The sequence below is a fragment of the Trichosurus vulpecula genome, chromosome 7 (genome assembly GCF_011100635.1).
Source record: "Trichosurus vulpecula isolate mTriVul1 chromosome 7, mTriVul1.pri, whole genome shotgun sequence".
NCBI classification, from domain to species: Eukaryota; Metazoa; Chordata; class Mammalia; order Diprotodontia; family Phalangeridae; genus Trichosurus; species Trichosurus vulpecula.
In genome coordinates, this window is record NC_050579.1 from 13,694,965 (window position 1) to 13,719,687 (window position 24,723).

At 47.9% G+C, this 24,723-nt stretch overlaps 1 protein-coding gene across 1 annotated transcript; it reads right to left on the reverse strand.

The window, feature by feature from the left end:
• Positions 1 to 439: 439 nt before the first annotated feature.
• On the reverse strand, positions 440 to 2,081 carry LOC118857428 (40S ribosomal protein S21-like). Its single transcript, XM_036768114.1, has 2 exons — positions 1,977 to 2,081; positions 440 to 688 (listed from the first exon to the last, which is right to left on the reverse strand). Exons 1-2 carry the CDS (start codon positions 2,079 to 2,081, stop codon positions 440 to 442), a joined length of 354 nt encoding a protein of 117 aa, XP_036624009.1.
• Positions 2,082 to 24,723: the final 22,642 nt, after the last annotated feature.

Below are 24,723 nucleotides of genomic sequence, written 5' to 3' on the forward strand. Positions count from 1 at the left end.
CTGCTAGCCACAGAATCCTACATCTAAGAAACAAAACTGAGAATCAACCAAAGGTGACAGAGACACAAGGTGGAGATGAGCTGGCAGCCATGTGTTGCAGGAAATTATTCAGGGAAGCAGTGTGGAGGACATCTGGAGGACATCGTCAGAGAAGCGTCAGGCTCTGCCGTCACCATCTTTACAACTTCTGGGAGAGCAGAAACAGCCGCAAGGGACCCTGATGGTCACCCAGCCCACCCCCTTTATTTGACAGATGAGGAAACTGAGGAACAGAAGGTGGAGGGACTATTATATAGTACTTTGAAAACTTAAACCACTAAACAATTTCCAGTTATTATTACTGATGTCAGTTTTAATAATGTTCACCAAGCACTTTCTTTTTTTTTTTTTTTTGCTGTTTTTCTGATTTATTAAGACATTTTTCACCAGATTTCTTCAATTAGAAGTTCTTTGAAACAATACCATCATTTTTTGCCAGTCGGAGAATAGAGTCATCAGATCCTCCCATTCTACGAATTGCTCCACAAATTGCATAGGTTTTAAACTGGCCATTGAATCTGCCTGTAACCTTGTCAACCTTGGCCACGTTCATCTGGATGGACGCGTGGTCCTTCGCCCCGATGATCCTGTTGCTCGCAGAGCATTTCCGCGGCACGTACAGATCCACGAACTCTCCGGCGTCGTTCTGCTGTGGTACCGAGTGCAAACGCGAAAGCGGCGGAAGAGAAAAAGGAGCCACCAACCACTTTCAATGCAACCCAACAGCACTTATGCAGGCAGCTGACATAATGGAGCGTTGGGCTTGGAGTCAGGAAGGCCTGAGTTCAAATCCCCTCAGTCAGGTGCTTGCCGTATGACCCTGGGCCAGTCACATAATCTCTCAGCCTCAGTTTCCTTATTGGTAAAATGGGAATAAATCATAGTGCCTACACTTCATGGGGCTGTTGGGAGGATCAAGCGCACTGACGGGCTTCGTGATTTGCAGGCCTTCAAACACTTTCCAGCTGCTCACTATTACCGGGTGTCAAGAACTTCATCTGGTGCCAGGGACACACAAACACGGCAGTCCTTCCTGCTTTCCCCATGACAACCCAGGCAGGTGGCGTGGAACCCCGAGGTCTCTGTCCTCCAGCTGGGTTCTAGAGCTGCGGAATGTCAAAGCTGGGAGGGACCTAGGAGGTTTCTAGCTCAGCCTCTGTGCCTGAGCAGGAATCCCCAAGTCTTCAGCCAGCCTCTGCTGGAATCCCTGCAGTGACGGGCGTCTCATCACCTTATGAGGCCTCACATTTCAGTTTTGGACATCTCCAGTGGACGGGAAGGTTTTCCCCACCTCCAGCCTGCACTGGCCTCTCTGGTCCAAGGACGACAAGCCTGATTCCTCTTCCTAGTGACAAATACTAGAGAATAGCAATCGTGTTATCACCTAATGCCTGAAGAGGCTGCAGGCTTGTACCACATGGCCATCCAGACTTTTCCGGAACTGTGGCTCTGAGAGCTGGGCCTGGAGTCAGGAAGGCCTGAGTTCAAATCCAACCTCCGATGCGTAGTAGGTGTGTGACCCTGGGTGAGTCACTTCACTTTTCTCTGCCTCAGTTTCCTCATCTGTAAGTTACCTCTCTGAGCTTCTGTGACCTCCCAAGGAGGGTAAAATGCTATAATCTTTGCAAAGCGCTTGGCAAGCCTCAAAGTGCTATACATAATGCTAAATATTCTATGAATACATTCTACAGTCTGTTACTAATGCTGCAGGTCTTTCCCCATGACAGGCTGCCCGGCCAGATCCTCTTCCCGTAAAAATGTTTGCCAATAACGTATTATTTGCAATGCAAACGCCATAAATGCTAGCTCATTCTCCACCACCGGCCTTGACCTCAGGGCAGGGCTTTGCATTTACTGCGATCGCAGGACCCAAGGCTCTGGGGTTGGAAGAGACCTCGGGGACCCCCCCCCCTCCTTTAGCAGAGGAGGGAGCCTGCTGAGAGGCGGGACGTGCCCTCGGGGCGGACGGACACCCGCAGCAGCGGCCCCGCCCTCGCACCCCGGCCCCTGATCCCCTCTAGCGCTCCGAGTCTCAGCCTCATCCCCACGTGGGGAAAACCAGGTCGGTCCTCGAGAAGCCTCTGCCAGCCTGAGAGCGCGGCGTAAACTCCAGCCCCCTCTTCTCCCACGCGCCCTTCGTCACTCTACCGGCCTGGAGCTCGCCAAGGGGCCGGGGCTTGAGTCCGAGCGACTGTGCCCAGGGGAAGGCGCCGAGGAGAGGGGCGAGATGCGCAGGCAGCGGCGCCCTCATCCCCCGGCTTCTCTGGCCAAGGCTGGGCTAAGGACCGGGTCGGGGAAGATTTGTGAAGGAGGCCCGCCCTCTGCTGGGCACTTAGGGAAGTGCAGCTAGCGGCTGTACTCAGTGGCTTTTTAAAAAATTGAATCGGCTTGTTTTTGGTGGTGTGGAGGGCAGTCTTTCCTCAGAAGGGGTCTCCCTGATCCCTGGGGCCCAGTGAGGCATCCGGACTCCTTCGAGGGCTGGACTCCACCCCGTTCCCTTCTGCCTCTTTCTCTGCAGAGGGGAGGGAGCTTTGTCTTGAGGGGGGATTCTAGCAGGATAGATGGTGTGTGTTGGGGGGGGGCGGGCTGCTCCATGGAGGAAGGCTTCGTCCACTTTGACCTCAGAGAACCGAACCAGGAACAGCAATGGGAGGAGGTCCCCAAGAGGGATTTCAGCCTTCCTAACCATGAGAGCTAAGGAGGAACCGACCGGCTTCCTTCTTCCCCTAAATCCTTAGGTTCCCAGCTCTGAAAGGATGAATTTGCCTGGCCCCGGGCCAGAACCCTCGTCCTCCTCCTCCTCCTCCTCTCCCTCCTCTCATCCTCCTCCTCTTCCTCCTCCTATTCCTCTTTCTCCTTCTCCTCCTCCCCCTCCTCATCCTCCTCCTCCTCTTCCTCCTCCTATTCCTCTTTCTCCTCCTCCTCCCCCTCCTCATCCTCCTCCTCCTTCCCCTCCTCCCCCTCCTCCTCCTCCTCCTCCTCCTCTCCCTCCTCTCATCCTCCTCCTCTTCCTCCTCCTCCCCCTCCTCATCCTCCTCCTCCTCCCCCTCATCTTCTTCCTCCTCCCCCTCCTCATCCTCCTCCTCCCCCTCCTCGTCTTCCTCCTCCCCCTTCTTCCTCCTCCTATTCCTCTTTCTCCTCCTCCTCCTCCCCCTCCTCCTCCTCCCCCTCCTCCCCTTCCCCCTTCTCCCTCCTCCCTGAGCAGTCACTCATGACTCATTTCCCATCCCACAGACCCCTCTGCTGATCTGCCCAGTGACGGCTCTGTGTGTGTGTGTGTGTGTGTGTGTGTGTGTGTGTGTGTCCATCTCTGCCACACTCTCCCATGGTCATAATTAGATATATTTATGCCCAGGGCAGGACGGATAAAACGTGTCCTCCAATCAGCTACAGTGGAAGGCGACCTCACTGCTCACCTTGTAGGGAAAGAAGCTCTGGGTACCATCCCAGAGTGGGGAGAAAGAGACCCTGGGACACCAGCTGCCAATATACCCACCGCCATTGCTGGGGAGGCTGCCACCAGGGAGGAGCAGGGTGGGCCAGAGAGCTCATCTGGTGTCCATCTTTGCACTCCTTATTTCAATGCCCTGGGACAGAGCCCCAGTCGCCCCACCCTCATTATAGCTCTGCAGCAAGTGATACAATGGACCTTGAGCAGGTATCTCACTTAACATAGGCCTCAGTTTTCTCATCTGTGAAAGGAGGAGTTGAGCCAGATGGTGCATGCCCAGCTGTCAATCTATGGGCCCGTGATTAGTCAGACTCCCTCGCTATACATGTAAACAGAACGGTTCCTCCCCCTGTTTGGCTGAAGCAAAACACCATGTTCTGCCTCTTTGCAAAAGTGCAAAGGGGCATTAGGCCTGCAAGAGGAAGGTATCATTAAGGCGAATTAGCTCACCTTGTTTGCCATTCCAGAACCTTTTATGGGATCTCTTGTGGCTTTTGGAGGGTGGTGCTACTCTGCAGAGAAAGCATCTTGACAAGCCTTCAGAAATCGGTTGTGGAATAATTAAAACACTAATCTTGCAACCTCCACCCCCCTCCAAATACTTTAATGTTATGTAACAAGAGGCAGTGCGGGCTAGTGGGTAGGGAGCTAACACTGGAGTCAGGAAAGCCTGGATTCAAGCTCCACCTTCTCCATATACTGTTTGTGTGACCCTGGGGAAATTACGAGCCCCAACTTGCGTGTTTCTCTTTAGTAATCAGCCAATAGACACAATTAGGTCTTAGCAAAGACATTTACTAAGATGGCAGAGTTAAAATAGTCTTTATAAAACATTCCCCCATAAACCTGGGGTGAGCTGTCCCACAAATACACACAGCTTCCATGGGGAGAGTGGGCTCAAGTTTAGGGCACGATGGTAGTGAGGCACATATGTGGGATAGATGTGTGGCCAAGGCTCCTCAGCACTACAGGGTCCTTTACCTTTTGGAGAGTCCTCATGCAGCTTCCTTGGGGGGTAGTATCTGCTAGTTGGGGTGCTCATCCCCTGGCCTCTTTCTGTAGTCCTCTATGTTCAGGCCTTGAATCTGTTTTCTTGAGTTTCTCTGTCAATGGGAGGGTGCAGAAAGAAATCTCTTCCTCCCCCTCTGCAGATGTCTCACTCCAGACTGTTTCATGTTTGTGTCCCAAGTACCTTGTACAGCACCTGGTTATTGTATGGTTTTTTTTTTTTAATATAGTAGACGTGGGTTGTCTGGATTAAGGGTAAGACAGTGAGAAGGTGGACCCAGGCTTGAATCCTAGATCTGATTAGGGGAAGGGTCATATGGATAGAGCAGCAGGAGGGAGGAGGAGCCATCAGTAGCTTTCTATTAGTCATACTTCTAATTAGGTGTTCAGATCTCTGTTGCTGTGGAAAGCTCTGGATTGGGAGCCAGAAGATGTGGGTTTAGCTCCCAACTCTCCCTCCCTACTTGTGTGACATCATTTGTCAGATGGCCACTGAGGTCTGAGGTCCTGAGCTTCCATCGGCTTCAGCTTCCTCACTTAGAAATTGGGCGGCGGGGAGACTAGGTGATCTGCGGGGTCCCTTGAAGCAGAACCTTGTGTTCACGCAGGAGCTCTCTAAAGGACATCACCCTGGAGGACACCCCTGTCACCTTGCCCTGGTTCCACGTCTGCCCTGGTTATGGCTCTGCCCCCAGAGCTGCCATAAGGGAAGCGATTTGGTAAACCTTTGGTGCTTTATAAATGGGGGGGCTCCTCATCCCTTCTTGGATTCAGAGGAGGCAGCCGGAGGTTTCTGGGTTCCTGACGGCATTCTCCTCCCCACGGCCTCTCCATCCCCTCCTCCTCTGCTCTCCTGGGCTCTTATCGGCTAGACCAGACAGTTTGGCACTTCCTCACTCACCAGCTTGTGTGGCCATTTCTCTGTCTCATTTGTCTCCCTAATCTGGGTCTCTCATCTGGTTCCTCCACTGACATCCCAGTCATTGCAGGAGGTGAAACTGGGTCCTCAGAGGCTCTGCCAGCAGACAGTGAGCTCGGGGGGTGGGGGGGGCTTGAGATCACAGAGCTGGGGCTCCCAGGGGCTGAAGAAGCTGGCAGGTCCTGCAAGTCCAACCCCTGCTTTTTGACAGATGAGGAAACTGAGGCCCGTAGTAATCCTAGGATCATAGATTTAGAAAAGACCCCAGAGGCCCAGGGAGGGGAGCAAGGATTTGAACCCAGACCCCTGATTCAAGGCCAGTGTTCTTTCCTTTGTATCACCCTGCCCTAAGCTTATGTCCAACAAGAAACCAGATCTGTTGTGCCAGGACCAGCCCAGCTGAGTTGGGAGAGGCTCGTCACGAGGGTGGCAGCTGGGGGACAGACACAGCAACTCTCTTTGTCTCTCTGTCTCTGTCTCTGTCGTTCTCTGTCTCTCTCTCGTCATCATCACCACTAACCTACCGTGCAGTGGCACTGTGCCAAGGGCTTGACCATCGTTACATCATTTGATCCTTACAACAACCCTGAGAGGTCGGTGCTATCATTACCCCATTTTACAGACGAGGAAACAGAAGCAAACAGAAGTCAAGTGACTCGTTCAAGGTCACATTGCTCGGGAATGCCTGAGGTTGGAGTTGATCTCCGGTCTTCTTGACTATAGACTTAGGACATTATCTATTGCGCCATGTAGTTATCTCCCTGTCTCTCTGACTTGGCTTCTCTTTCTCTCTCTCCCTCTTTCTCTGTTTCTCCTTCTTTGTCTCTGTCTCTCTTTTTCTTCTTAATTTTTAAAAATTCTGAACTTCAAGACCAAAAAAAGGAGCATTTGCTTACACATACAAGAACACAAAAAGATTTCACACGAGACTCTTAGTCTCCATTTAATATTTTTTGAGTTTTAAAAAGTACATAGGATACGTTCTACACGTCACTTTCAAAACTGTCCGGCTTGTCTGTGCTCCCTTTGGAGATCCCGTCCGCTCTCCTCTGTGCATTCCATAGCAACTCCCCAAGAACACTTATGAGACCAGATGAGGGGCTGAGGTCTGCAGCAGCAGCAGGAGTGCCCTCGGCAGAATCCTGAAGCAGTGTTTGTTACAAAGGCTGGGCATCCCTGAGGACACAGCCCTGCCTGGCCCGTGGTGCTGGACACACCAAAGGCCTCAAGAAACATTGGCTGAGTTGAATAGTGTAGTGGAAATCAATCAACAAGCATTTATTAGGCACTTTTTGTGTACCAGGCACTCTGCTAAGTGCTGGCTTGCCCTCACGGAGCTTCCATTCCATCCAGACAACCTGTACAAATACAGGCATAGACAAAAACACCTGCCAACTAGATACCCTGAGCCCTACCTACCCCTGCCTCTTACCAGCTGACTGATAGTCGTTAAGGCATTTAGCCTTCTCAGTCTATATGCCCATGACCCTGAGGGCCTGGATTCAGATTCAGGCTCTGATACTGATTAGCTGTTTACCTCTTCAGGCCCCAGTTTCTGTAAAATGAGGGGTGGGACCAGATCGTTTTTGAGGACTGATCCTCTAGATCTATGACTCTTCTCTATGTGTGTGACCTTGGGCAAATTACTCCCCCTCTTTGGACCTCAGTTTCCCCATCTGTAAAATATAAAGAGTTGAACTAAGGGACCTCTAGGCTGCTTCCCAGCTCTGGGTCTAGGATGCTGTGACCCTCCTCTACCTGTGCGCCCTCGGACATGGCGATTCTCTCTTGGGGCCTCATCTGTAAAACGAGGGGATTGGCTGTGATGGGCCCCTCCAGCTCCAGCTCTGACTGCCGCAGGACCAGGGAAGCTCACTAGTGAACAAGAGCGCATCAGTGCCTCTGGGAGGAGAGAGCCAGAGCGAGGGGCTGATGGTGGCTGAGGAGCAGGGGTGGGCTGGGAAGGGCACAGCAGGCCCGGGGCGTTGCTGGAGGTGCAGGCCCCCTCCCCACCAGGCCTGGGTGTCGCCTCTCTCTGTATCTCTCCTCTCTCTCTCTCTTTCCCTTCTCTCAGTCTCTCTGTCTTTCTGAAAAGATTCTGTCCGCCTCTCTCCGTCACTGTCACTGTCTCTGTCTCTCTCTTCTCTCTCTCTTGGTTTCTCTGTCTCCCTCTCAATCTCTCTCTCTCTCTCTCTCTCTCTCTCTCTCTCTCTCTCTCTCCATCTGTCTCTCCTCTCTGTCCCTCTTTTTTCTCTTTCCCTGTCTCCATCTCTCTGTCTCTGTCTCTCTGTCTCTGTCTCTCTGTCTCTGTCTTTTTTGGTCTCTCTGTCTCTATCTCTGTCTCTGTCTCTCTCGGTCTCTCTGTCTCTCTCTCTGTGTCTGTTTGTCTGTCTCTGTCTCTCTCTCTCTCTCCTCTCTCTCTGTCTCTTTGTCTCTGTCTCTGTCTCTGTCACTCCCCCTCTCTTTCATCTCCTGTCTTCCCCCTCTTCTCTTTTCTTCTTGCCTTCAGCTCCCCCATCCCCTACAGGACTGTTGCTTGGGGTCTCATTCCATCCCCAGGAATAAAGGTTCTGCAAATCTCCAACTCAGAGGTTGGAGGTCAATCAGGGGGGCCTCCCTAGCAGACCTTAGGCCACCAATCTGGAACTGGAAGGAAGCCAAGAGGTTGTCTAATCTGAACCCCTCCCTCATTTTACAGATGGGGAAACTGAGGTCCTAGGTGACTTGTCTGAGGCTAGGGAGCTAAGAGGCAGGGCCAGAACTTGAACCTGGGTCCTCCTTTAGTGAGGGATTGTGTCCCTCTCTTCCCAACCACGACCTCATTTGACCTTCACAGAGGTCCTGGGATGTAGGTGGGTCCGTAGGGCATTGTTTTTCACAATTGAATAGGGTCTGGCAAGTTAAACAATTTGGCAAATGCCCTGCCCCCACCCTGCATACTGGGCACTTGAGCCTAAGTGTAAAAATGTAAATTTGGGGCGTTAGCTATTTTTTATTTGTTACCATCCTAAGTCCCCAGGGACTTTCCAAGGTGAGTCAGAGGGCACTTTTAACAGTAAATATTCATCAAGATGGTGGAGAAAAGGCAGCAAATCACCTGAGCTCTCCCCAAAACCCCTCCGAACACCTTTACATAGTGCTATAAAACAATTCCTGGAGCAGCAGAACCCACAAAAGGAAGGGGTGAAACAATTTTCCAGCCTAAGACAACGTAGAAGGTCTGTCACACTTGGGTGAGAGTGGAGCACGGTCCAGCACAGACCGTACCAGCATAGCCCCAGACACAGCAAACCGGGGGCAGGCCTTGGGAGCCGCTGAATCAGCAGCAGCGGCTGCTTCCGGACCTTTCAATCCATAGACGTAAGGGGGTTGAACAACCGGTCAGAAGGAGATGACAGGGATCTCTGCTGGCACTGAGGCAGGACTGTTGCTTTACCTATACTTGGATGTGGGTCACAGTCCTGGGAGGCAGTCCCGGGTTGGGGAGGAGCACCAGCACAACAGAGCTTGCCACCACAGTGGAGCAGGGACCCTCCTCACAGTTCCAGGGCAGAAAAGAGTGCTCGTGGTCACTCACAAACCAGGGCGTGGCCCAGGAGAGTAGTGAACACCTCGCCTTAGATCACAGCACCTTGGAAGAATTCAAAACTTATAGGTCCCTAGAAGCATTTCTGAAAACAGCTGCACAAAAACCCTGAAGCTTGGGATAGTGCCCCCTCCACCCTGGAAGCAGAGCCCTACTTTAACAAAGAGTTAAAAGTCAAGTAATTGGCTAGAAAAATGAGCACAAAACAGAAAAAATTCTGACCATGACTATGGTGACAAGGAAGATCAAAACACACACTCAGAAGAGGATCACAAAGTCAGTTGGTCTCAGGCCATGGAAGAGCTCAAAAAGGATTTTGAAAATCAAGTAAGAGAGGTAGAAGAAAAATTGGAGACAGAAAAGAGAGTGATGCAAATCATGAAAAGCAAATCAACAGCTTGGTGAAAGAGACACAAAAAAATACTGAAGAAAATAACATCTTAAAAACAGACTAGGCCAAACGGTAAAAGAGACACAAAAAGCCGATAAGGAAAAGAATGCTTTAGAAAGCAGAATTGGCCAAATGGAAAAAGACCCAGAAATTCACTGAAGGAAAAGCTCCTGAAAAAGTTGAATTGGCTAAATGGACAAGGAGGTCTAAAAGCTCGTTGAGGAAAATAATTCCTTGAAAATTAGAATAGAGCAAATGGAAGCTAATGACTTTATGAGAAATCAAGAAACAATAAAACAAAAACAAAATAATGAAAATAAAAGAGAAGATTGTGAAAAAAAACCACTGACCTGGAAAATAGATCCAGGAGAGATAATTTAAAAATTATTGGACTACCTGAAAGCCATGATCAAAAAAAAAGAGCCTAGATATCATTGTTCAACAAATTATCAAAGAAAACTGCCCTGATATTCTAGAACCAGAGGTTAAAATAGAAATTGAAAGAATCTACCAATCACCTCCTGAAAGAGATCCCAAAATGAATACTCCCAGGAATATTATGGCCAAATTCCAGAGCTTCCGGGTCAAAGAGAAAATATTGCGAACAACCAGAAAGAAACAATTCAAGTATTATGGAGCCACAATCAGGGTAACACAAGATTTAGCAGCTTCTAAATTAAAGGACTGGAAGGCTTGGAATATGATATTCCAGAAGGCAAAGGAGCTAGGATTACAACCAAGAATCACCAAATCAGCAAAACCGAGTATAATCCTTCAGGGGAAAAATAGATATTAAATGAAATAGAGGACTTTCAAGCATTTTTGATGAAAAGACCAGAGCTGAATAGAAAATCTGACTTTCAAATACAAGACTCAAGAGCAGCATTAAAAAGGTAAACAGGAAAGGGAAGTCATAAGGGACTTAATAAAGTTAAACTGTTTACATTCCTACATGGGAAGATGATATTTGTAACTCTTAAGAACTTTTTCATTAGGACAGTTAAAAGGAGTACATATAGACAGAGGGCACAGGTGTGAGTTGAATATGAAGGGATGATAGCTAAAAAAATAAAATTAAGGTGTGAGAAAGCAACGTATTGGGGGGAAGGGAAAGGGAGAAGTAGGATCAAGTAAATTATCTCACATAAAAGAGGTAAGAAAAAGCTTTTATAGTGGAGGGAAAGAGTGGGGAGGTGAGGGGGAGTGAGTAAAACTCTCATCAGAATTGACTCAAAGAAAGAATAACAGACATACTCAGTTGGGTATAGAAATCTATCTTTCTCTACAGGAAAATAGGAGGGGAAGGGGATAAAAGAAGGAGGAGGTGATAGAAGGGAGGGCAGATTGGGGGAGGGGTAAACAGAAGCAAAACACTTTTGAAGAGGGGGGGACAGGGTAAAAGGAGAGAGAATAGAATAAACGGTGGGGGAGTACAGGATGGAGGGACATACAGTTAGCAATAGTAACTATGAAAAAAAATTTGAAACAAGTTTCTCTGATAAAGGCCTCATTTCTCAAACATATAGAGAACTGAGTCAAATTTATTAAAGTAAGAGTCATTCCCCAATTGATAAATTATCAAAAGATATCAATTGTTTTCAGATGAGGTTATCAAAGTCCTCTATAGCCATATGAAAAAATTCTCTAACTCACTATGAATTGGAGAAATGCAAATTAAAACAATTCTGAGGTACTGCCTCATATGGATTAGATTGGCTGATAGGACAGAAAAGGAAAATGACAAATATTGGAGGGGATGTGGGAAAAATGAGACATTAATGCATTGTTGGTGGAGTTGTGAACTGATCCAGCCATTCTGGAGAGCAATTTGGAACTATGCCCGAAGGGCTATAAAACCAGGCGTACCCTTTGACCCAGAAATACTGTTACTAGATCTGTATCCCAAAAGAGATAAAAAATAAAAAGGAAAAGGACATATTTGTACAAAAATATTTATGGCAGCTCTTTTCTGGTGGCAAAGAATTAGAAATTGAGGGGATGGATGCCCATCAACTGGGGAAAGGCTGAACAAATTGTGGTGTGCGACTAAGATGGAGTACTACTGTGCCATAAGAAATGATGAGGAGAAACCTGGAAAGATTATCTGGAAATCTGGAAAGATGCCGTCCATCCCCAGAGAAAGAACCGATGGTGTCTGAATACAGATTGAAGCAGACTTGTTTTACTTTAGTTTTCTTGAGGGGTTTTTTTGTGGTCTATGTTTTCTTTCACGACATGACTATTATGGAAATGCTTTGCATGACTACACACGTATAATCTATATCAAATTGCTCGCCTCCTCAATGAGGGGTGGGAAGGGAGGGGAGAATTTGGAACGCAAAGTTATAATGAATGTTAGAAATTGTTTTTACATGGAATTGGGGAAAATAAAATACTAAATAAATTCAACAAACGAATAAATAAATAAATTTTAAAAAACAATAGGGAGGGGTGATTGAAAGAGGAAAAAAAAAACCACATGTAAATATTCAGCGAATGCGCTTGAATGGGCAGAGTGTGAATGGTGAGTGAGCGGGTGGGAGGGCAGGGGGTGGTTACTAAACTGTGAGGACGAGGAGACCCTCAGCTGGGCCATATGGGCCTATGAAGAATTAAAGCAATTGGTTTTTTGGGAAAAAAGTAGGGAAAATAAAGGGCAGAGGGAACCAGGGGAGCTGGGCTAGGCACAGAAACAAGGGGGTGTCTTTTCTAACTTTCGGGGTGATGTGAGCTGGATTCTTGAGGTGGTGGGAACAGTCTTGATGTGACTCTGATGTATTTCTTGTACGGTTCCCGGTTGAGGGAAGCACAGTGAGGCCTCTAGTCAGCGGACCACAAACCTACCACCCTGTGACCTTGGGCCTCTCTCTGGCCTCAGTTTCCTCAGCTGTAAAACCTGGTCGGGGGTGGGGTGGGGTGGACTAGGTGGGCTCCGAGGTCCTTTTCTGCCCTGGACATATGACCCTCCGAGCCGATGGGCTCGTGACAGCAGGGGGCTGGATGAGAAGGACGTCTAGAGAGCCCAGTGGGTGATGTGGTCTGGGATGGGGTTTGCAGAGTCTGCTCGAAGGGGAGGGAATGAAAGGGCCATTGCCACTGCCTGGGGAGAATCGGGCTGGGCCATCTCAGCCTGGGCCATCTTTACTCTAGGGTAGGGAAGGAGGATTACGGCTTCCTAGCTGGAGCTGGTGTAGATTTCTTGTATCTGCTTCACATTTATCTTTGTATTTCCAGCCTCAGCACACAGTAGGTGCCTAATAAATACTTGCCGATTGAGAATAAATTGATTGGCTACCTTGTGGCCAGAGGGCAAGTATCCATTTTTATGTCCAGAGAACTCAGCATATGGCCATCAGCTGAAGCAATGGAGTCCCTATAGACTTTGGAATGCTAATTGCCACAGGTGGGGGGGGGGGGCGGGCGGGTGGGGAGGGAGTGGCAAAGCCAGGGAGGAGTTTACCTTGTCTGGGGGAGAGAGAAAGAGAAGAAACTTCTTATTTTAATGAACAATTCTTGCTAATTAGTAAAGCTCAGTTTGTCTTTTTTCTGCTGAGACTGAAATTGCTGTCAAAGCCCCTCTAAATTCCAATCCCCTGGAACATGTCCCTGGTCACCCTGCCCTGGTTGCAGTTCATTATTTCTGAATCTGTCTTTTATTTTGTGGGAAAAACATTAGACAGGGAACTCAGGTGGCCTGGACTGTGTGGGGAGGAGGGAGGGAACGAGGCAGTGGCTCCTGGTGAGTCAGTATGGCACAGGAAGGAGGCTGGATTTGAAATCAGGAGAGACCCGAGTTCAAATCCTGCCTCTGACACTAGCTAGCTGGGCAACACCCCGGACATATCTCTTAACCTTTCTAAGCCTTGGGTTCCTCATCTGTATAACGGCAGCCACCTCACAGGGCGGCTGAGAGAATCCACTGAGTTCAGTAGTAGAGAGCACTTTGCAAACTTTCACGGTTATGTTATCTGTTATTATTATATTATATAAATATATCTTCAGCCATTTTATTACCACTCTAACTGAGCTCCCTCCCCACCCCGGACAAGGCTGGGCTGGCTGCCTCAGGGGTCAGGATATGAGAAGGTGGCCCACCCAGTGAAAGAGGAAGAGAGAAAAAAGAAAGCCTAGTTCTCTAAAACTTCTCAGGAGGAGCCTTCAGAGGACTTGCTACTAAATTCCTTTTAATGACTGGGTATGAGGGTCTTGTCCACTTTGCTGTCTGGCTGTCTGTGGTCTGCAGGTCGCTGGGCATGGGCAGAGGGAAAGTCCTGTGTCCTAGACTACTCGGTGCTGGGGTATCCAGGTTCAGATAGGAAGGATGGGGACAGTCAGAAATGGAAAGGGACACAAGATGGTCAAGTTTTGAGCTTGGTGGTAGGAAAGAAGGATGGGGGAGAGGAGGCGCCATGAGCCCACGGGACTTTGAGGGAAGCACAAGAAAGACAGTTAGGGAGGAAGGGTGAGAGGGCATCCCAGGCAGGGAGAACAGTGTTAGCAATGGCAAGGAGGCCATACTGTGTCTGGCATGTACAGGGAATCACGAGAAATCATATTGGCAGGAGAGGAAGAGCATGTAGAAGGAAGTCTGGCCTTTGTTTAGGGAGGATCCCTATTGTGGTGGCCCAGTAATGCCAATCTAAGGGGCTTGGGCTCTATGCTGTAGACAGTGAGGGGCAATCAGGAGTCCATAAGTCCCTTACCATGAGAACTAAGGGTGCTGTCCCCTCCCCCTGCATTGTCCATACGTCCTACATCCATACAACGGATCTGGCCCCCAGGACCTTTGTGTTGTCCAGAAAGGGTTGGAGTAAGAGCTTTGCAATCTTCGTCCCTACCCCAAGAACTGTGTACCAGGGATGACTGACTAGTGTTTCCAACCTGAGGGGCCCGAACATCGAGAGGAAGGGCTGCTTTTGGGAGGATAAATAGCTCTTCAGAAAAGCCTAGGAAGACTTCTATGAACTGATGCTGAGTGAAATCAGCAGAACCAGGAAAACAATATGAACGATGACTGCAACAAAGTAAACAGAAACAGTCACAATGAACTGAACGCTGCACTTACTGGAATCAAGTTTGGCCCCAAAGCAGAGATGAGAAAATGTGCCTCCTCTCTCTCCCTTGGGTGTGGAACATTGCACAGTATTGTCAGACTCAGCTGATGCATTGGTCAGTCTTGCTGAACTCCCCCCCCTCGCCCCACTTCCTTTTTATTCTTTATTATAAGGGATAGGGGAGGGGAGAGGGAATATATATGGAAGGGAAGGTGATATAAATAAAAGATTTATAAAATTTTTAAAATAGATTGAATAGAAGGGAAAGAGGGTATCTCTGCGGTAACTATGTGGAAATTAATGAAATTGGAGGCAGAGGCGTGGTGAACATCTGGGTGAGGGTCAGAGGAAAGAGAACAGAAATCATATTGTGGGAGACGATCTTGCCAGAGAGAAGATGCAGCAGTTGATATGGATGATGCTTTCTTCATCTAGATGACAAAATTGGCACAGAGAAAAGGTATGTGGTTATGGGGGACTTAAACTTCTCTCTCTCTCTCTCTCTCTCTCTCTCTGTCTCTGTCTCTCTCTCCATCTCTCTCTCTCTGTCTCTCTCTCTGTCTGTCTCTCTCTCTCTGTCTCTCTCTCTCTGTCTGTCTGTCTCTCTCTGTCTGTCTGTCTCTCTCTGTCTCTCTGTCTCTGTCTCTCTCTCCGTCTCTCTCTCTCTGTCTGCCTCTCTGTCTGTCTCTCTCTCTGTCTCTCTCTCTCTGTCTGTCTCTCTCTCTCTGTCTCTCTCTCTCTCTCTGTCTCTCTCTGTCTCTCTCTGTCTCTGTCTCTCTGTCTCTCTCTCTGTCTCTCTCTCTCTCTCTGTCTCTCTCTCTCTGTCTGTCTCTCTCTCTGTCTCTCTCTCTGTCTCTGTCTCTCTCTGTCTCTGTCTCTGTCTCTCTCTGTCTCTCTCTCCGTCTCTCTCTCTCTGTGTCTCTCTCTCTGTCTCTCTCTGTCTGTCTGTCTCTCTCTGTCTCTGTCTGTCTGTCTCTCTCTGTCTCTCTCTTTCTGTCTCTCTCTCCGTCTCTCTCTCTCTGTCTGTCTCTCTGTCTGTCTCTCTCTCTCTCTGTCTCTCTCTCTCTGTCTGCCTGTCTCTCTCTCTCTGTCTCTCTCTGTCTGTCTGTCTCTCTCTGTCTCTCTCTCTCTCTGTCTGTCTCTCTCTCTCTGTCTCTCTCTGTCTCTGTCTCTCTGTCTCTCTCTCTGTCTCTCTCTGTCTCTCTCTCTCTCTGTCTCTCTCTCTCTGTCTGTCTCTCTCTCTCTGTCTCTCTCTGTCTCTGTCTCTCTGTCTCTCTCTCTGTCTCTCTCTGTCTCTCTCTCTGTCTTTGTCTCTCTCTCTCTGCCTCTCTCTCTTTCTCTGTCTCTGTCTCTGTACATGTATATACACACATATACACACACATTTATGATTATACACACACACACATATAGACATACATACAAATTCTTGATCATCTTTGCTGATAATTTCATTTCTCAGGAAACAGGAATTTGTTCTTATCTACAAGGACCAATGAGTTAGCAATGGGGAAGTCAATGGTACCTGGTATGTCTAAAGCTCTTTAAAGTGTTTGAGCCTCATGATAACTTCATTGGCTTGGGTTCTATGGATATTATCATCTTCACTTTACAGATGAGGAAATCAAGGCTTAGAATAGTTAGGCAATTTGTTCATGGCCAGGCAGCCAGTTGGTGTCAGAGGCAGGATTAGAACCCAGATCTTGCTCCTCTAATTCCATTGCATTTTCTGCCACCTTCCAAAGTCTCTGAGCCTGCCTACAAAATGAGGAGATGATCGTTTACTAGTCCTATGGAACCAGTCTCATCATTTTCTCATCATGTTTTCTATATCCACCCTAAAATCCACCGTGACCTTCTAGCCAGATCCCTAGCCATTTCTTTACTATTGTCCTCGGAGAGGAACACTGCCTCTTGTAGCTTCTCTTCCCTTAAGGCTGCTCTCGAAGGACATTCTAGCCTGATTCCACAGGCCATGCAATCCTAGATTCAGAGGCCATCGAGGCCAACCCTCTCATTTTACAGTTGGATAAACCAAGTCTCCTGGAAATTGTGACTCTTCGGAGATGACACAGATGGTCGGTAGCAGAACTAAGATTTGAAACCAGATCTTGAGATTCTGAATATATCTGGAGTCTGGGTAAGGCACTCTTCTCAACCCACCAGATCACCTTCCTAGAAGTTCCCCAAGAGTGTTCATTGATGGGTTCACATCAACTCAGAGGGAGAAGTCTAGGGCACTCCATCCCTGAACCTCATCTGTTCTGCCATTGTGGGTAATAGAAGAGAAGACACGTTCATCAAACTTGATGGTGTCACAAAGCTCATATGATGGATGGCGCGCTCGACATTCAACATTTTCTCAAGAGGCTGGAATGATGCATCAAGACCAATACAATGTGAAAGTTAATAATGATAAATATGAACTCCTGTATGAAGGCTAGAGATGTTACCTGTACATAATATGGTCAGGAATTAAACAACAGATCATTTGAAAAAAGACCTGGAGGTGTTAGGTGAACACAAGCTTAATAGGGCTCAACAGCGCGCAGTGGCTGATAAAAGAGAACAGACTCCTAGGCTGTGTTCCTGAAAGGCAGGAGATCGTTACCTCCTTTGACGTGCACCAAGCAAGTTAGGGACTGACTGATGTATCCACGCATTCTTTCAACACCTATCTCAGTGTCTCTAGAAAACAGTCCCTGCTCCCAAGGACTTTACAATCAAGAACGTAAAGTGGGCGCAGGTGAATTAATGCAACAGAGCACATGTCAATGCAGAGAGAGAGACTGTAACATCAGGGCAAAGCAGATCACTCACCGCTGGGGAAGGGAAGAAGGTAGCGCCTGAGCTGAGCCTTGGGAGAAGCTGAGGGCTTTGTGAGAGGTGAAGGGGAGGAGAGAGAGCCCACTAAGCATGGGGGACAGCCTGAACAAAGGCCCAGAGATGGACGGGTATGGCCGAGGAACCAGAAGAAGGCAACTTTGGCTCCAACTTGGGGGCGTAAGGGGGGATAACACGCAATTTAGATCAAACACCAAGTGGTACTCAGTGCTGAGTGATGTTTTCAGAGGGTCATTGTCCAAAGGATCCCTCTCATCCTGCCCATTCCACCAGGGCACAAACTAAGTGGTGGAGCCTGGATTAGATCACAGAAGTTCTGGGTTCTAGGTCTCAGAGTTATAGAACTGTGAAAATCATATGAAGAAGGAGTGTAAGCTCCTTGAGGGCAGCACTTTCATTTTTTTTTCTCTCTATATATTCTGACTAAGTGTCTGGCACATACACAGTAGTCACTTAAGAAATGCCTATCGATTAATAAGCTGTTCACCATGGAGGGGTAGCCTTTCTTGACTGCGATTCATTTCCATCTCTCCTGTTATCATGGCAGATGAGATGCAAAGATTTAGGCTAGGTGATGGCACAGTTTGATGACTTTGGAAGTGGCTCACTGAATTCAAAAAGGAGTCATTATAATGGTTCCATGTCCACCTGGAAAGAGATCTCCAGTGGAGTGCCCTGGGGATCTGTGTTGGGCCCAACACTGTCTCACATTTTTATCAGTGACTTGGACGAAGGCATAGCTGCCTTGTTTATTGGATTTGCAAAGGACACAAAGCAGAGAAGGAGAGCCAGTCCATGGAGGCCTCGTTGGAGGATTCCCCACACTCAATGCCTGCTTCACAGTAAGCACTTGAGGAATTGTTTGTTGGTTGACTGACTGATCGATTGAGACTAGGTCTGAGGAGGAAAGTTAATGAGTTCTGCTTTTGACATACGGAGTTTGAGACAACTGTAAGATGTCCGGGTGGAGATATACACCAGTCAGCAGGGTCTACGGGGCTGGTGAGCAGTAGAATAATTCCGGCTGGACCCTCAGGTCCGGACGTTGTTGTTATGGAGATGAGAGCTGAACCCGTGGGAGTTGATGAGATCACCAAGAAAGAAGGTGTAGACAGAAAGAAAGAACAGGGTCCAGCGGTCTTGGACAGTCAGAGGTAGGGGATGGGGAGATGCGGAATGACCTTGAAACGACTGAGGAGGAGGAGAATCAGCAGAGTCACAAACACCCAAGGAGTGTGCCCAGGAGAAAGGTATGGACAACCGTGGCAAATGTGGCTGAGAGGTCAAGGGTGAGGCCCAAGAAAAGAGACCTCCGAGAACCTGGGAGAGAGCAGTGCCAGCCAAGGGCCTAGTTCAGAAGCCAGCCTGCCCGTGTGGCCACTGGCTCTTGAGAAGGGACCAAGCGGACACTGGGGCCGCCACTTCTCCTTTGCGGGTGGCCATCAGTTGGCTGCCCAGACTCACCTCCCTGGAGAGAAAGAAGCTTTTTTGGTTTCTTCCAACCCTCTTCCACCTGAGTCTCGCCGCCTCCTCCTCGGGGGATGGATCTTCTTCTGGGCCTCTAGGGTATAGAACTTTTAAGTTCACTGACTTCCTTGCAAGGCTAATCCTATTTACTCCTGGCTACCAGCCCAATCTCCATTCTCCCTTGGCTGGATTTAGTTAAGGAAATTGAGCCCAACTAATGAAGCTAATTTTCTAATGCATGAGAGCCCTGGAGAAGGTGTGTGGGCCTGCCAGACATTTGGCTCTGGAGCTGGCGTTCTGGCCTCTTTGTCCAACTAGGAGCTTGGATGAGCCTGAGAAGGTGAAACTTGCCATGGAAGTCCAGAATTCAAAACGGCATTTAAACGGAAACACGTGTGACCCTAACCACTGAACCTCCTAAGTTTTGTTATTGTTGACTGACTGATTGATCGATTGAGACCAGGTCTGAAGCTGATGAGTTCTGAGGGACCTCAGAGGGGCGGGAGCAGGAATCTCTGTGTAAGAGCCCCAGCCAGGAGCCATTCAGTCTTCTCGAAGACGTCCAAATGGAAGAGACCCACTCCCTTCCAAAGCAGACCATTCCAGTCTGCGGCAGCACCCATGGCTAGGCAGTTATTCCTAACATCAAGCCTCCCTTCCTAGGTCAGCACTTCAAAAACTAGAAGGCAGCTCTGGTGTGTCCCCTGGGGCCTCATCTTCTCCAGGCTCACCATCTCTGTCTCCTTCAAGTGGTCCTCATTTGGTGTGGCCTTCAGACCTCTATGTCCTGGGCACAGTCTTCCAGACACATCTCTCCTAAAAGGGAGTGGGTACCTCACCAGGGATTTCAGATGGACTCTCACTGGAGCAGAGCAGGCTGAGAGCCTGACCGACCACTCTCAGCCAATAGACCATGATGGGTCCCTTGGTACAGTCTGAGAGAACATTCGCTTAGGGGCCTGTTCACACTGAGGACACAAACTGTGTGTGCCATTTATTGAAACCCCCCACATCTTTTCTTTTTGTTTTTTATAAATTTGTTTTTTTATTTTTAGTTTACAACACTCAGTTCCACAGGTTTTTGGGTTCCGAATTTTTTCTTCCTCCCTCTTTTCCCCCCTCCCACCCCAAGACGGCATGTAATCCAATGTAGGTTCTACATAGACCTTCACACTGAACTTATTTACATAATGGTACAGTTGTAAAGAAGAATTGTAACCAGTGGGATGAATCATGAGAAAGGAGAAATGAAACCAAAACAGAAGGAAAAAAAAGAGCAAATAGTTTGCCTCCATCTGCATTCAGACTCCATAATTCTCTCTCTGGATGTGCGTAGCTTTTCCCATCATGAGTCTTTTAGAGCTGTCTTTGATGAGAGGAGTCAAGTCTATCAAAGTTAGTCCTTACAGAGACTGTGTGTCTGTAATCATGTATAATGATCTCCTGGTTCTGCTCCCCTCACTCAGCATCAGTTTATATAAGTCATTTCAGGTTATAATGAAGTCCGTATCTTCCCCATTTCTTATAGCACAATAGTATTCCATTACATTCATATACCACAGCTTGTTCAGCCATTCTCCAATTAATGGGCATTCCCTTGATTTCCAGTTCTTTGCCACCACAAAAAGAGACGCTATAAATATTTTTGTACATACGGGACCCTTTCCCACTTCTCTGATCTCTTTGGGATATAGCCCTAGGAGTGGTATTGCTGGGTCAAAGGGTATGAACATTTTTATTCCCCCATCTTTTCTGTAGGCCCTGTCATTGAGCCAGGAAGTCTTATTCTGTATTTGTGAAACTGAGAATTGATTCTTTGAAAATGTGGAAAAACTTTACATTGATCTGGGTTAAATTTCAATTTTTCCAGAAATAATGGAATTTTAGATAGGACCATAGGGAACAAGGAACAAAATCCTTTTTTGCTTTTAGCTTGTTTGTTCATTCCTTTGTTTCTACCTTGCTAATCATTCAGCGTTTCACATAAGATATTATTCCTTATTTTGGACACTTAATTGTCATTCCTGTAAAAGATTTTTAAATTTATAATAAGATATTGGGCAGCCAGGTAGTGCAGTGCATAGAACACCAGCCCTGGAGGCAGAAGGACCTGAGTTCAAATCTAGCCTTAGACACTTACAAGCTATGTGACCCTGGGCAAGTCACTTAACCTTGATTGCCTCAAAAATTATAATAAAATGTTTAACAAAAAAATTCATCTCATTCGATAGCCTGTTGCCTTTTTTTTTTTGTATCCTATCATCCAACATTGTAGCTGTCACTCAGCTTCTTGGCACCGGCCAATTTGGCAAGGGTTTCTTCATTTAAGTCACTGATAAAATATTGAAGGATGTGTGGACAAAGACAAATCTCTGGGACAGAATCACTTCTAAAATGCCATCAACCCCACAACAACCTCTCATTGAGTCCAGTCATTCAGCCCATTTCCAAGTCCCCTAGCTCCCATCTCTGTATCTGGTCCATAGCAGGAGTTTGGCAGCCTTTGTCAAATGCTACCAAAAGGAATGGACCTATTCAGGTGTGGTCTGCTCTTGATGAAGCTATGCTGGCTCCTAGTGCTCATCGCCTTCCTTTCTAGTACTCACAAACCGTCCCTTTATTTGTGTCTTCTTGAATTTTGCCAGAGACAGAAGTCAAACTCACTGGCCTATAGTTTGCATTCTCTGCCTTCCTGTCATATCCACTGCCCACTAACTATTGAGAACAAAGAAAAAGTCTGTTACGAACACATATAATCAAGCAAAACAAGTGTCCATATTGACTACGTTCGAAAGACTGTGTCTCCATCTATGCTCTGAGTCTTTCACCCTTCTGTCAGGAGAGGATCAGCATGTGTTATCCTCAGTCCTTTGGAGTCATGGTTGGTTGATCAGAGTTCTAAAGTCTTTCATGGTTGTTTGTCCTTACGTATCCATCATTCTCCTGCTTCTGCTCATCTTACTCTATATTGGTTCATACGCTGTCTTCCCATTTTTCTGAAACTGCTCTTACAACACAGTAGTGTTCTATCACATTTATATACTGTAACTCGTTTGGCCACATGCCAATTGAATGGGCATCTCCTGAATGTCTAACTCTTTGTGACCAAAAAAAAGGCTGCAATAAATATTTTTTGGATATAAAATTTTGAACATTACAATATTTTGGCAATATTTTGTGTATTTCCTCTTTTTTATTTGCTTTGGGGGGTATAGACCTACCAGTGGCATCATTGGGTCAAAAAGTTTGCACAATTGAATAACTTTGGGGGCATCCTTCCAAATTGCTTTCCAGAATGGCTGGATAAGTTCGCAGCTCCACTAATGATGTATTAATGCCCCTATGTTCCCACAACCACTTTATGTTTGTCACTTTCCTTTTTTTTGGGTCAGTTTTGCCAATTAGACAGATGTCAGGTGGAATCTCAGAATTATTTTAATGTTCATTTCCCTAATGATTAGAACTCTAGAACATTTTTATGGCTATCAAAAGCTTTGATTTCTTCCTCTGCAAACTGCCTGTTCATATCCTTTGATCATTCAGCAACTAGGGAATGCCTCTTATTCTTTTAAGTGTGAATCATTTCCTTTTCCATCCTAGAAATAAGACCTTTATCAAAGAAATTTGCTGCAAAAATTTCTTCCTGTTTATCTGCTTTTATTTTTCTCATTTTAGATGTTTTGTTTGTGCAAAAACTTTCCAAGATTTTTCAGAGATTGTTGATGGTAGCCCAGCAATCACATCTGTCCCTCCTATCAAGCCCCAAGAAGTAAGCTCCCCAGGCCTGGTAACTTGAACTCATCGAAGGCAACTCGATGCTTCTTATCTCTCCTCACTTAGCTTGGGTTTCTACTTCCTGCTAACCAGTTTCTGTTCTTTCCTTCTCACTACAAAAACCATCCTATTAGGAAGAAGAAAGAGAAGAAACATAAGGGCTGACGAGTTCAGTCTTGTTGCCCTTGGTCCGTGATCGTGGTCTCGTCCACCCCGAGCAGGCGATGCTCTTCCTTTCCTTCTTCCTCAGATGGCCCCATCTAGCATCCTTGCTCTCTCTTTATCTGCCGACTGCTTCCCTCCTGCCTACAAACATGCCCAGGGCTCCTCATCCTCAAAAAACGCTTACTTGATCCAGTCATGTCCACTGGCTATCGCCCCATATCTCTTCTCCCTTTTGTGGCTAAATGCCTTGAGAAGGCCATCTACACCAGGTGCTGCCACTTCCATTCTCTCACTCATCATTCAACCCCAACTGCCCTCTCCAAAGTTACCAATGGTCTCCTAACTGCCAGCTCCAATGGCCTTTTCTCAGTCCTCCTCCTTCTTGGCCTCTCTGCAGCCTTGGCCAAGGTCCCCCATTGCCTCTGGGGCCATCTCCAGTCCTGATCGATATCTGGCCACTGGACTCAGATGGCTCTGAAGCTGGTGACTCTGCATGGCCCTGTCTCACTTAAATCCAATTCACTTGCATGTCGTGGCATCCCCTCCCTGATGTCACGGTCCTCTTCAAGACCCAAGGACAAACAGCCTTGGATGCTGTTGACCACCCTTTTCTCCTTGAGACTTTTCTTTCTAGGTTTTCATGATGCCCCTCTCTCCTGGTTCTCTTCCACCCTCTCTGACTGCTCTGTCTCTGTCTCCTTGCTGGCTGTCACGGGCCCCTTATCTTCTCCCTCTAGAGTCCTAGGGGTGGGGGACCTGCAGCCTCAAGGCCATATGTGGCCCTCTGGGTCCTCAAGTGCAGCCCTTTGACTGAATCCAAACTTCACAGAACAAATCTCCTTAATAAAAGGCGTTGTTCTGTAAAACGTGGACTTAGTCAAAGGCTGTACCAGGGGCCCTAGAAGGCCACATGCGGCCTCGATCCCTGATCTAGACTATTTCACTTGGTGATCTCATCGGCTCCCATGGATTCAATTACCATCTTCATGTGGATGATTCTCACATCTGCTTGTCCAGCCCTAACCTCTCTCTTGACCTCCAGTGTCAGAGAGACAGTGAGAGCAGAAGGGCCTTAGGGAGCATGCCTGAGTCTGGCCTCAGAGCCCTCCTTCCTCATCATTTCTGATTTTGTTGGGGCTGGACTTGGGGGGTGAGGGGCCCAGGAACATTCTATTCCCCAGGTGTCCCCTAGACATCTTAAACTCAACATGTCCCAAGCTGAACTCAGGTCCTTCCCCACAAACCCTCCCCTCCCCACAAACTTCCTCCCAGTCACCCAAGCTGGCAGCCCAGGGGCCAGCCTTGACTCCGGCCTGAGGTCTTCCTGGGATGGGAGCTCTCCACTTTGAGGCTGCGTGTGCCAGCGTGAGAGGCGGTCTTGGTCTGCTTCTCCACTCATGCAGAAGCTTGGGTCCCCTTGTTCCCCAACCCCGCCAGTCCCAGAGGTGGCTCCAAGGTCCTTCACATCCCAAGGCACATGGTGCCATCATCTTGTTAACAGGGGAGCTCGGGTAGACCTTGCCATCCAACCCCTCTCCTCTCCTCCCCAAAGGCATCTCTGAAGTCATCTTGGAAAAGTGCTGGATCTGAAGTCAGATGTCCAGGATTCAAATCCTGACTCTACCACTTAATACCCAAGTCTTTCCCCCCTCTGGGCCTCAGTTTCCACTTATGTAAAATGAGGGATTGCACGGGACGGCCAGTGAGTTCCTTTCCGAGCTCTGGCTCTATGATCCTGTGGTCAGTCCTGCTGCCCAAGAAGGCGTCTGGCATTGACCTTGCATTCCTGGACCTGCGGCCATGATGCCCTCCTGGCCAGGACTCTGGTTTTGCTCTTGCCCTTTGGTTCGAGGAAATCAGGTCAGCTTCATTCAGGGTCGGCTCCTGTCCTTGGTTCTCGACCGCCCCCCTGTGGCCACCTGCAGTACCACAATCTCAGTGCCGCCGGCTCTCCTGTGGCTCTCACTCCTTGCCCAGCATTCAAGGCCCTTCATAACTCGGAGCCCGGAGCCTCTCCTTTCCAGC